This window comes from Parambassis ranga, chromosome 16 (assembly GCF_900634625.1).
Source record: "Parambassis ranga chromosome 16, fParRan2.1, whole genome shotgun sequence".
Lineage (NCBI taxonomy): Eukaryota > Metazoa > Chordata > Actinopteri > Ambassidae > Parambassis > Parambassis ranga.
The window spans coordinates 17586998-17600895 of NC_041036.1; the positions used below are offsets into that span (position 1 = coordinate 17586998).

Consider the following 13898-nt stretch of genomic DNA (forward strand, 5'->3'; position numbering starts at 1 on the left):
TTTTGAAGAGCAAGATTTCTGCTGAGTTCAAAATGAATAAAACAAAAACATAAAAAGAGAAACATCAATTTCTTTAAATATTGCTTATTATTTTGCATTACACACACACACAGCTGACCATTAAACTCACCTCAACAGATATGCCTCATTTAATTGTTGTTACACTGCAATGCAGGTGGCCTAGGTTTAATAAGCATGGTGACAACACGTTTTTGTCAAACTCTACATTCATCCACAAAGCTTACATGCAGTTGGTTGAAAACAGACTGTTAGCCAATACACCCAGGACAAAGAAGCCCTAAGGACATTCATTTGCTCCACTTGAGGAGGCTCGATCACAAGAGGCTGCAGCGGGTCACTCCTCTCGCTGCAGTGCTCTTGTAGCTGTCAGCTCCATCTCCTTCCTGTGTTACCTTCTCCCATTTCAAATGCTGCGTGTTAGAACGCATTCCAGATTCCACAAGCAAAAGTGCTCGTTTGACTGCAGCAGCATATCTGTGTTAAACATTAAGCAGACGTCAGAGAGAGCAAATCTCGGTCTTTATTCAGTCTGCCTTTTACTGCACACTTCATCTTTTTCGTGCATGTGATGCTCTGGAGACCGACAGAGGAGAGAGATACTGAGACTCAGCCCTATGAGCTCCCATCGTTCCGTCTGATGTCCTCTTTTCTCTGTGGTTGTGTTTGTTTGGATACGCTCCTTCTGCACTCTGCATCTGGTATTTTAGTACTGTACTCCAAGTTCCGACCTTACTGAAAGGACATCAGCAACAAAATGTGCATGCACAAACAACACCCTCCTGTTGCTCCAGGCGCGCATTTTTGTAGCGGGAGCTCTGCTGTCTAACTTTTTATACCAGAGCCAATGAGGCAGCAACATGGCCATGCAAGCGACTCAGTGAGCCATAACATCACAGAATTACAAATAGGAGGCTGTTTGAAAATTACTCTTCGCCCTGCTTGGGACTTTTGGAGGAGAATGTACTATCTATTAGCAGGGAGTTTCTGGAACAGCTATACAGCACATGGGTGACTTTGGCACAATCTGCTGGTCTCCTGGAGGGTCTCTAGCTACAAGTGGGCTGCTTTTAAATATTTGTGATCCGACAGCCATTGTCCGTTGTTTTACCCTGTCTTGGCAGAGCATGAACACACAGAGGAAGAAGGTGGGGAGTCTGCTTTCTAGTTGTTGGCAGTTGAAAAACACAAAAAAAAGATAGATGCCCATTCACAGTTTGGGCATTAAAGCACTCAACGGGCTCCACCAGACCCTTGTTGTTGGCTTTGGGAGGGGGGACAGCCTCCCTCTGCATTCCATCACAGTGGGAAAAAAGAGACTGCTTTTACAGAGCTGCTTTGTTTATAGACCACAACACTAGCAGACTGACAATGACAAATACAATATTTAGTATCCTAGCACAAGCGATGCAAAACTACTGCAGGGATTACAGCATGAGTGTGTCAGTGTAGTTTTCTTATTTTCAATAACTGTAATTTCTTTTAGCATCTGCTAGTTGGTCACACATGAAATAAGCACAATATGTTCATCCTGTGAACTCCAAGCAGTTTCTGTTGGTTCTCGTGCTGCATCAACTATATAGACAGCTTCCATTATATTATCCAGAACTACAACTCTCAAAACGTGTCTCATTATTGTCAGTTTTCATAGTTTTGCAGCTGTAAATACGCCCCAGTGAGCTCCCTGCAACACTCTGAGCAGACTTCAGAAGGTGTAAAGTAGCCATGAACACACACATTTACGATGTGCAAAATAACCCAGAATCATGTAGTGTAAAGTGAATTTGTCTCTGCATTTGCTGTTCATTCACAATTAATATTAAGCCGCACTAATTGGATGAGAATGGTATGGTGGAAAATAACTTTTCCCCTCGACAACTATGACCGCGAGGCAACAGTTTTGCAGAGCTCAGCTGAACAGGCCGGGCAAGCAAAGTCACACTGACATCCGCTTCATGAAGCGAGAGAGTGAGAGAGAGTGAGAGAGAGCATAAAAAAGGGAAGCTGTGAGTCAGTGCACGAGGGGCAAATAACCCTCCTGTCCTCTGACACTTCAGTCATCATGTACCGTATCACCTCCAGGTATGAGAGGCATGCGAGCAGCGTGAGAGGGTGACACCAGGCTGGAAGTGAGAGTGACAACAGGACTTATCTATATCACATGCCTAGACTCTGAAACCCATCTGTACACGCTGGCCAATGGCTGCCCTACGACACTCCTCCCCCTCCTCCTCCTCAGTTGCCTTGAGTGGGTACAGATGTGTGATCCACAGACGCTCCCACTCTGGAGCCCTTATTGGACCCACAGGGCTCAACAAAGGCTGGCACACAGCTTGGAGAGCTCCTGGCCAAAGAGTCACTGCACACAGTCACATCATTTGCAGGCGATTGTGTGAGGGAGATGCAGCGCTGCTGGATGTTTTGTCATTCACAGTGACCTGACAGAATGTGATTTAAGCACCATTTGCTAAATCGCATTTATAAATGCACAAAGGCTTTAAAAATACATCGTGAAAGAACTTACAAGATGCAAAATCTGCAATTTTTTTTCGCTTTCTTGCAAAATTGCAGCACACAGTGTTGTTATAATTAAACATTAGCACTGTTCATTCATTACTCACTGTCTTCATTAATAGAAATTAAAGAGGAATTCATAGAGAAAGGCCCACCGACATGACTAAAAGGGATTTATTTTGCCTATGTGACAGCTGCTTGGCAGTCAGTTCTGCTTCTATGGAGGGACAGCTTTATTGTCATACCTAGATCTGACTAATCAAATTCAAAACCAGAAATGTAATGACTTCTCTCGTGTACATGCCTGTATTTTATGTGGCTGATATTCATCTGCTGTGTTATCACCATATGAACACACACACCCATGACTTCTTAGTCTATGAGGAAACAATACAAAATAAAAGAAAAAACCCCTGTCCTCAATTCACCTCTAAATTCCCCTTTCTGTGTGAACTTCCTATAATAAAACTTCGTCATTGTTATACTTCCACGACTCTCTGTGTCAGCTATCCACCTTTTAACTTTATGACACATGAAACACCTGCAGGGTCACATCCTTACCTCTTTGACTCTCTCCCGGCGCTCGTTGGTCTTGGGGTCCCCAGGTTTACCGTTGTCTCTTCCCAGCGGGGGTTTCAGGAGGCAACTCTTAAACTTCAGGTAATTGAAAGTATCCGAGTTGGCACCGTGGTCAGTGGAGGTGGCTCTCTCCGAGGCGGACTCCGGTTTCGACCTGGACAGAGTCAAATCCTCATGCGCTTTGCCCGCAGCGAGCCGCTCCTCGGTCCCCTCCTGAGAGACCGAGGGTTTGCGGCTCAGACTTTTCAGCTTGTTGTCTCCTTTGGCCGGGGTCATGGCCTTCGGATGCTCCTGGTCCTTGTTGGGTCTTTTTAAGTGTTCCCTGGCATCGTTCTCTGACCCGGAGCCGACAGTGACTGGCTGGATCTCTGTCTTGGACAGAAAAATGCGTTTTAGTCGGACAGAGTCCGGTAAAAAGAAGAGGGCCCCAAAGCACAATGTTACCAAACCCGAGAGAAAGAGCAGAAAGACGAATTTCTGGGACAGGCGCAGACCCATGCCCGATGCCGACACACCGGGCAACTTTCGGAAAACCATTGAAACTTTTCTTGAGACGCTGCGTTACGGTGGAGACTACACTGACAGCCTGTGTGCTGCCTTTGGGCTTGCGTAAAAACTAGATATGCGGGACTTCAAACACACCCACCCGTGACACTGGCAGAGTGGCACAAACAGCTTGCCAGAGCTGTCTTTATCTCGCTATCGATCGGATCTGCATAAGCGAAGGTTAGGCCTGCCTACATGTAAAATATAGCGAGCATTTCCCAGAGGATTTATCTGTTAAGCGCAATCAGTGCCATAAACAGCCTGCAGATTTAAAATGCAGATGTTCAAAACAGCACAGATAAATGGCAACTGGCGTTTATACTGAAGCGTGTTCAAGAACAACAGGATTACTGTCACACACGCCCGGATGAAAATAAATACACTTTTGTTTTGTTACAGGCAACAATCAAACAGTTCGCGGTCCGCCGGGCCTTTGAACAAAGTTGTGAGTCGCTGCATTATTATCCACGCCGTCCAAATCGTCAATAACGCGCTGCCCTACGGTGCAAAACCTCAAGCGAACAGCAGAGCATCTTTTCCTCGTCTCCGTTCATACAGACCCACGCTGCTGCTGCTGCTGCCGCTGCTGCTGCATCACAAGCGGTCGGAATCACATTTAATCCCGCACACGCCGCTTTGTTTGTATCTATCCTGTGCAGCTGGTGGACGGAAACGCGTGTATATTCATGTCGCCTATCTGTCAAATGCGCTCCTCCGGACGGCAAGCCTCCGTTTTCACCCCCCCTCTTCACCGACTCCTGTTTCCACTGGCGTCAACACGCCGGGTGAAACAAATCGCCGGATGACATGAAAGAAGGCGGGTTCTGTCCCGTGTGAAGTTATCCTAGCTTCCGATCCAAATCCGTGGAATAAACAAATCCACCATCCAGTCCGCCGGTTCCCAACAAAGATAGACAGGCACGCACGCCGCCGCGTCGTCACTCCGGTACCCGCTGTCGTCCGCCTGCCTTGCCTCTCTCTCCCTCTCTCTCCCTCTCTTGTAGTGCGCACTTGTGTCGCCGTGCCGTGGACGTCCGCCTGCTTGCGTAAAAAAAACCGAGAGGAGAGGGGCTGGAAATGTAACATAAAGAGTGGGCTGGGTGAGGAAGAGGTAGTGGGGGGGACGGAATGGTCCGCTGCTCGGCAGTGCAGTGGGCTGCTCGGATTTCTTGACGGATACTCACAGCGGCTTATCAAAACACAGTTAAGCTGTTTGAGCCGCTTGGACAAGAGGAGCAGAGGAGGTCTGACTGGCTCCATCCACACTGCCGAGGAATAGAGTGGGGTTAATCCGCGGATAACAGAAAATAATAAAGTGCGAATAATTACTCACATTTTCATTTTTTTGGAGGAGGTGACGCAGTTTTTGTTGTTGTTTAAGACCTCGGCAGTGTGGGGGAATGTTTTGTTTATAAACTTACACTGTTTGCGTGTCGTGACAAGCGAACAAACATTTAGACTTGAAGATAAAAGTTTGTTGAATCCATTAAAATATTTGACGACATGTTTCTTTTCACGGAGGAGTGTTTGTTTAGCGCTGAAACAAAAATACGAAGCGAAGTTAGCATAAATGCGAATGTCCGCGACCGCTAACAGGAAGTGACGCACCTGTTGTTCGTGTCTCTTTTTGTTGTGATCAAAACAAAAATTAGATTACCACGGTTCCTTCTTTGTAATATTTGGTAATATAAAGATCAGCCACCACTAAAGACACATTATTTATAAATATAACAACAAGGAGTGCTGTGAAAACACCTGAGGGGGTTGTTTGTCTTTGTTTTGTAATGTTTTGTTTCTTTTGGGTTTTTGTTAGTCACTTAGCCTTTCAAAGCCACCATGAGGATTAAAAATGGCTTCCGGAAGCCAGCGATTATTAGGCCCCACATGGGTTCGGAGTGGGCAGCCATTATGAGTCCCAGGTGGGTTAGACTCAGAGTTCATATGGGCAAACCCATGTGGGGCCACCATGGAACCTGCAGACAAACCCACCTGGGACCCATAATGGCTGCCCACTCCGAACCCATGTGGGGCCACCATGGAACCTGCAGACAAACCCACCTGGGACCCATAATGGCTGCCCACTCCGAACCCATGTGGGGCCCACATATAAACGCTGGCTGTCTGATGCATTGACAAGGGTTTGTTGTTATCACTCAGGTTTTTAAACAAATTTGACCTGTCAAAATGCTAATGGTATAATTCACAGGGCATTTATCATAGTGGCTTACAGTAGCCTAGATAAAGGACTAATGGTATCCAAGGTAACCATTATAAATAGTCAAACTTATCTTTCAGCAGTAGGTATAGGTACCTCCTCTAGAACTTCCTCACATCAGAAGGTAAAAAGTTCTAAACTCTCTGACTCAAGTTGACCATGAGTCAAACTTTGATGCTTAATTTTATCTTTAGTGGAATCATGACATTGATATATGGTCTGACTTTGCCACCTTGATTTGTTTTGCAGGATTGTGCTTACATTATGTTGACATAAGCAAGAAAGACGCTGCATTGTAAACACAGTGTTTTCTCCGAATTAAAGAAGATAGATGGGCGAATGGGTCGGCCATTACTGAAGAGCCTGTGCAGCACTATTCAGCTAATGCTCCTGAAAGCAGGAATGAGAAAACAAAGGCGCTAATCTGTTTTAATATTGGTCAATTAAAAAAACCCAGCCCTCAGTGCTATACGTGGGCCATGCTCGTTCTGCTGTCTGAGAGTTGCTGTAGGATAGCTTTGAAATAAAACAAATAATAAAAATCATGACTGTCTGATGAACCTTTTAACCACAGATCTTTGTACATCATTCTTTCTCTGTTGCTGAAATAATATAAAGGTGGGTGCTTTTCTTCCTTACAGGTAAAATTGTCATGTTTTATCATTTCCTGGTAAGCTCTGCCTGCACACTTAATAAGCTCCTATTAACATCTGACGCATTAAAATCCGGAGGCTCTTTTTTTTTTTAAATCATTGTCAGGTGCATACAGTGGGACAAGGCAATTTTAAGGTAATTTGTACTGAATTTGACCCCACATTAAGCGATCTTTCACTGCAACCCTGATTTAAGCAGACTGCTGCTTGTCTGTAATTTACAGAACAGAGGGAGGAGTAGAAAAGAAGACAGAACTGTTGAATTAGCCTTTTTAGTTTTTGATCCAAGAGCATTTCCTCTGAGAGTCGGTAAATCTATGAAGCATTTTATGGGCTTCATCACTGACAAAAGGACAATTTGTAGTCAGAGAGACCGGCTTTGTGATGGCTCAGCGTCTGAGTATAATGAAGCTGAAATTTTATGCATTTTACGCACTACTGCGGACACTTTAAATAGCTGCACCTACCATATAATGCGATCAATATGACTGTTCTGCCATTAGGTAGTACAATATTGATGCAATAGATTTATTCATTAAATTCAGCAGACATAGTTAGTGGTGGTGTTTCACATTCTCCTGTGCACACATGTAAGATACAGTATATAGAAGCTGCTGGTTGTGTATTTAAGTGGATTATTGATATGTTTATGCTGCTGCTACTGACAAAATAACATATTGCTCTTTTGACGATAACTTAATAGACGCATCAAGACAGTGTTTCTCCAAACGCTGAGTTAAACTTGAGTCCAGGCATCGAGGTTGCATGAAGCTGCGCCGGCCACTGACAGCCTACTTTATCACAAGGATAGATAGGAGAGGGCACACACTCTCAGTATTACCAACAGGAAAGGAGGGTGGAACCAAAGCAGAATCTTTTATAGAAAGTAAAAATAAATGGTTTGAGCACACATCCACAAAGGCAGGTCATTGTGTGCTTTTGTGTGTCTTCTTTTTGTCTAAATGGTGTTTTTGGACTCGTAATGACACACACAGCATCCTCATCGGCTTAGAGCCGAGCACGCCGACACTTCTATCCTTCACGTACAAACATAATTTATAGGCACGGCGAGGGAAATGTGGCTCTGCATGTGATGTTGTTTGCATGTGGTTAATAAGGATGCATTGCTCAGCAGGGTTTTTGTTATCAGACGGACTTGGTGGCTTATCAGTTCCACAAACTGAATGCATTAGAGAGCAGAGGCAGCGATTTTGTGCTTTCCTAATTGGCATGTTGATAATGACCAGAGGAGAGATGTGTCGTAAGAAACTTTTTTTTTTTTTTTTTTGCTCTCAAAGTAAAAAGCCAGTTAACTGGATAATCACTTGCAATTAGGATCACATTATGACCTGTGAAGTGTTCGAGATATGGCTTAAACAGATGCCCGTCTCTGCCAAACGTCACACACACACACTGTGATACATCCTGTGAGCCATGACTACTTCTGCTCTAGTATTCAAAAATTCAATTCTTTCCTAACCCTGATGTTTTATTCATCAAACAAGATGCCAATGGAAAAAGTCCATCTCTGTGTTCTGCTCATTCCAATACATCAAACAGCAGGCAGAGATGTATCAGCCTGGGCCAGCACGTCCAGATTAATAATGTCACCATGCCTGCTATTTGTTTCTTTAAGCACCGCTGCAAAGCATTCCCTGACATGGGGAATCATGGCCCGGCAGGGCACTTGATGTCAAGCCATAAATATCAGGAGAGGGCTTTTTGGGGATGGGTTGCTGACCTCGCATGCATGATGTGGGAGATATATATATATATAAATATATAAGTCCTGACAAAGAAGACTGTTGGCAGGAAGCCTGTTTTAATCAATTCTGTGTCACTAGACAGGAAGTGACACCTCAATCCAGAAACAAATTTGACCATCACGTCATAGAGTCTGCTGAACTACAGTACTTTTTATCTCCCCTTTTGAATGTGGCTCTCTGTAATAACTTTATGTATTATTGGCAAATTACATTTTGTTTGAATCCAAGTCTTCAAATCGTTTAGTGTGCAAATACAATGGTGTAACAATGAAGCTGACCTTTGACCTTTCGGATGCAAAATGTCTTCACTTGATTATTTTTAAAAGTTGTCATGACAATAAACCTGTAAATTCTTGAATTATGGCAACGGTGACTTTTAACTATGTGACCAGGTGACTATGTACAAAATTTAAAGACACCTGCCTTTTTCATTGGTCTATGAACTATCAAGAATTATGATGGTCAAAAACATGCTTCATAATGTCAGAGTGACCATGAGCTTTGTCAACCAACATCTCATCTTACCTGATATTTTCTGTCTCCACATTCCAGAAATATCACTTTCACAAAATATGTTTCATGCAGTCAAATTGGTGCTGAGTGAATGTTTTTAACCAAATGTGAAGAAACCCATTAAGGCCTGATCACCTGAAAGCAGCATAAACACACCCAAGTGTAAAACAACACAAAATTGGTCTTAAATATAGTACATGATGCTCTGTCCACCGTGGATGGCAGCTCAGGGTCTGACCCTCATGGTGCTTCTCTGGTCCAACATAAATGGAATCCAGCTCATGTCAGCCATCAGTGCAAATAGTATCAGCGGAACAGTAAGCCCAGCATTATTGCCTCTCTGCAGTTATATTTGTCTGTTCCTTTTATAGACAAAAACAAACAGCAAACTGCAGTGTGCTGCACGCGGCCCTCCGGTGACACTTCTCCAGCAGACTCATGATCAAAACACTTCTTGTTGTGTAACAAAATATTTCCAAAGCACAAGCAGCGCGAGCCGCTGCTAAAAAAAAAAGAAAAGAAAAAAAAAAATCAGAACATTCAACAGTGAGGAACATCAGCGTGTGGCGGTTCAGGGTTTTTTACTGCCAACACAACAATTAGCTATACATTAGACGGGGTATATGGACCATGTAAATGAGAGGGAATGCAATAGCAAACACACCATTAAGCTGATGGAATGGGACCACAGAAAAGCCCGACTCCCGCCTCCCCTCCCAACAGGCAGGTTTCATGCTACAAACTATATTACCACGGTGAAATTACAAAGGTAAAGGCAGCATCTGTTTGGGAGCTCTGTAAATGTGTGGTTAAACAGTGCCACCTGCAGGCAGGAGTGTGTGCTACATACAGAGAGTGATGGGTGCATTTATAGTCACTGCATTGGCACAGACAATAGCAAACATTACACGTTATGAAGTGAGTGTGCAGGTCACTAAAAGACTACTGCACTACTACTCCCTGTCAATCACAGAGAGCTGGCAGACACACAAACGTCTCTGTTCCTCTGTGTAATCAGAGGAGACCGAGGGTTCGAAAACAAATAGTATATAAAGAGCAAACAGGAGCAAAAGAACAGTCCAGTTTAATTGGCTCCACAACGATGGGACCCCAGACGAATTAGACACAGTGATTTAACCGCATCTAGACATAAATACTCTCAGACCAATCCATTTGAAAAGCTTTCAGGCTTATTTCACACTCCACATGTTAATATGTACTGTAGCAGCAGGGAGGACTATTAAATATCTGGCAGTTCAGCATGTGTGTATTCCACTGACTTGTTGAAGTCACTTACAGGATGTGTGTTGGATTTTGTCTGCATTTTAAGATGGACAATTTTCACGGATTTGATCTAAACAAAGACATCAGATGAAGTGAAGAACGAGTGATGACCACATACACACATCCTTCCCCAGAGCCCTTCAAAATCATTATCTTTAAAACCTTTTTTTTTTGCAGTTCAGTTGACTGATATTGGATTGTATGAGTCAAAGCAACTTTTAGCTAAAATCCAACATATATATTAAAGCATATTGCTTTTAGGACGTTGTGTGACTGCCGTTCACTGTGTTGTGTGCAGTAGTAGTACCTACATTTGCAGACTGTGCAGGTGAAGAGCGCTCTGCTGGGTGATCCATAGCTCCTTTAGCACATTCCTACACACACTATCTATGGGTGAGAGGCAGGGTACATCCTGGACAGGTCACCAGTCCATCACAGGGCAACATGAGAAGACACTCACACATACACCTACAGGCGATTTAGAGTGACCAATTGACCTAACAAGAAGGTTTCTAGGACTTGGGAGGAAGCCGGAGCACAGTTTCATGCTGTTGATCTAATTTAAGTACATTTATTCTTTGCATAAGTATTTTTTTTTACTGTCTTTTAGGAGTTGTGATGTTGGGAATCCTCATAGGAAGTTCGGTTTATCCTGTCAGGGGGGAACTATTCCTGCTGTCAATGGATGGGGGACAGGTCATCGGTCTATTACAGGACAAAAAAAGACACAAGGAGACAAACAACCTGTACACCTCCCACCAATTTAGAATGCCCAGTTAACCTAACATCCTTTGTACATGGGAGGAGGCTCAGAAAACTCCACACAGAAAGGCCCCAGCCATATTCAAACTAAGAGCCCTCTCACTGTGAGGTGACACACTCCGCCCTAAAGGCCAATTATAATGGATTTATAAAAAACATACTGCATAGAATCCTCTGTATCTTCTACTTTAAGCCACGACTGCACTAAACACTATGAAGTGCAACAGGTAGTCAATGGAAATGATCAGCTTTTGATATGTATCTATTCATTTATCTGCACTGGAGATTTTTTACTCTTTGTTATATTGCAGCCTATTTGCTAAAAGACCAGATCTGTGCCACAATTCTCTAAGCTCTTTAGACAGTTCCTTTGACCTCATGATCCTCATGTGCTCTAACATGCACTGTGAGCTGTAAGATAGATATATATATAGACAGGTGTGTGTCTTTCCTCATCAAGTCCAATCAGTATCATCAAACACAGCTGGACTCAGATGCAGGTGTAGAACCATCTGAAGGATGATCAGAGGAAATGGACGCACCTGAGTTCAATATATGAGTCACTTTTTCTTTTTAATACATCTGCAAAAATGTCAATTCTTTTTTCATTTTATTGTCAATATGAGGTGCTGTGTGTACATTCATGAGAACATATGAACATGTTATTTTTTTATAATCTTACTTTCTAATTATCCCCAGTTGTTGATCCTGATCATTACTAGAGCTGGACCCAGACTGACATCAGCACCTTATAAATCCAATTTTTGTCACTCCCTTCTATTGTTGTGAAGTAGACACCCTCATCTATAAAGCTGCCTCATTACCATCTGCCTACTCACAGCGATGTCTCAAATTTATAACTTATCTGTTTTATAACCTATGTGTTTGTGATATTGCTGATCTGGGATGTTTAGCCTATTTGCCTATAATTCCTGTGTATGACGCCAACACATTTCAATATAAAGAGGATTTTTTTTTTTTCCAGACGACAATAATTCCAGTAATTGGACTCTTCAGATGTAAAATTAACTTGGCGACCCAGCAGCTCTGCAAGAAAATGATAGAATGCATCAAATTCCATTGAAATGAATATTACGAACAGAGCATAGCCATTCCAAAAATATATCAGTCTTAGTATGTTTGTCACGCCAAGCTGGCTAAGGAGCACACACAGAGTCATTGTGATTTTCCATTTAACAGAAATAGAAGCGAAATAAACAAACTATTCGTGCCAGAGCGGCCGCGGCTCTCCCTCTGCATATATCTCCCATTCTCTCCAAGCAAACTGTGGCACTGCCAAGTCGAGTGTTGCCATTACATTTTAACAAGGCAGACAGTTCATTCTGAGTTTATTACACACAACAAAGTATCCAATTATACACTGTCTCCAAGATACAAATCCAGCTCATCCTTTTTATATTTTACTGTTGGGACTGTTTATTCTCTGACTGCTGCTGAATGCCAACTGATTATGTTTTTATTATGTTGTGCAGCACTCACCCCTTCTGGCCAAAACAAGTTACTGCGGGTTGAAACAATTGAGCCGGTGCCGTAGGGGAGTTGTGTTGCTCTGTCTCTACACAAACACTCGTGGTATTTGGAATACTTTCAGGTTATGTGACTGTTTAGAAGAAAATATGATATTTACTGCATAACACGTCTGCATTTTACACTATTGTAAAAGCAGATTAATGCCTGTAAAAACAAACATACACTAATAACCCAGCCAGCGACACACTTTGTTCCACCTCTGTTAGCTGTGCACCAAACTATAGACTGTAGAGCAGTAGGCACAGCAGAGAACAATGTTTGTATAAAGGGTGGACGGGCTGAGACCATTATTCACACTGGAGTGGCACAAAAACTGATATATTTACATAGAGCTGTAGGCCAAATAGTCATTCAGTTTGTTTTCTTTACGGACGAATAGTACATGTATAATCTCTAAAAGGCCTCACTATGTGCCTCTTGGTCTGCAGCTAATGTAAGGTAACTTGTGAAAAAAATAAAAAAATAAAGAAAACAAACAACAAAAAGCTTCTTTTTGGTCAAATCTCCAATCATGAGACGCAGGCATGCTATAAAATACAGCTTTAATCCAGTATAGTTTCAGACATAGCTTTATTTGTTAGTTGTACGGGTCATTACAGTGGAATGCTGAGAGCTAAAATATGAATCAACAAGAGTGCACACTATGTCTTTCAGATTCTGATTTGTACACCATATAATAAATGTCTCTATTAGATTATCTTTTATGTATATATATGTATATATATATATATATATATATATATATATATATATATATATATATATATATATATATATATATATATATATATATATATATATATATATATAAATATTCCCATTCATAGGTATATAAAATAAAAACAAAAAAATCTGAAATCATTGCAAAATTTTCATTTGCAACAGCAAACATTGGACTGACACATAAATTCAACAAACACATGAAGATAAACAAAAAGAGAAATATAATCCACTCTCAGCCATGACGCTGTCATCAGGTCATAGTGTCTAACTTTAATAGGATGCAAACTCCCAGCGCCTCACGGCTAAAAAACACCAAACCCGTCCCTGGTAATAAGGCCCAAAGTACATTACATGACTTTTTCCCCTGTGATATGTCACCTGATAGCCATGCACATGTGTACACTACATTAAAGCCATTTATTGCTTTCTCTTAACGTCGGTGTTTTCAGATAAAGGTACAGCTTCGTTAAAGTGCTCGGTGTGGTGTAAAAATGTAGACAGGAGGTCAGAGAAACTGAAGAAGGTAAACACAGGAGGAGGAGGAGGAGGAAACAGTCTTTGGGTGGAGTAACGACAGCGTATACAGTCATACTGTGATTATTTTCTATAAGGACTGATCTTTGCCTAATTTTTTATTTATTTAAAAAGGCAAGTACCAGTGTTTCTCCTAAAAACATACATGCAAGTTAGCAAATTAGTGATCAACCTGTTAGATCAGTGTGCATCTTCCTTTAGGATATTAATATAGGACTATTGAGAGATTGCTACACAACC

General features: G+C 42.2%; 1 protein-coding gene across 2 annotated transcripts in view; it reads right to left on the reverse strand.

Moving 5' to 3' along the window:
- Nucleotides 1-4685, reverse strand: part of LOC114448360 (mannosyl-oligosaccharide 1,2-alpha-mannosidase IA) — a 150748-nt gene extending 146063 nt beyond the window's left edge. Inside the window, exon 1 of one of the 2 annotated variants that reach the window (XM_028425276.1) lies at nt 3094-4685. In XM_028425276.1, coding sequence (XP_028281077.1) covers nt 3094-3648 — 555 coding nt within the window. In that variant the 5' untranslated portion in view covers nt 3649-4685. The remainder of the gene's footprint in view (nt 1-3093) is intronic. The other variant, XM_028425277.1, reaches the window with a different exon arrangement.
- Between the last annotated feature and the right edge of the window lie 9213 nt (nt 4686-13898).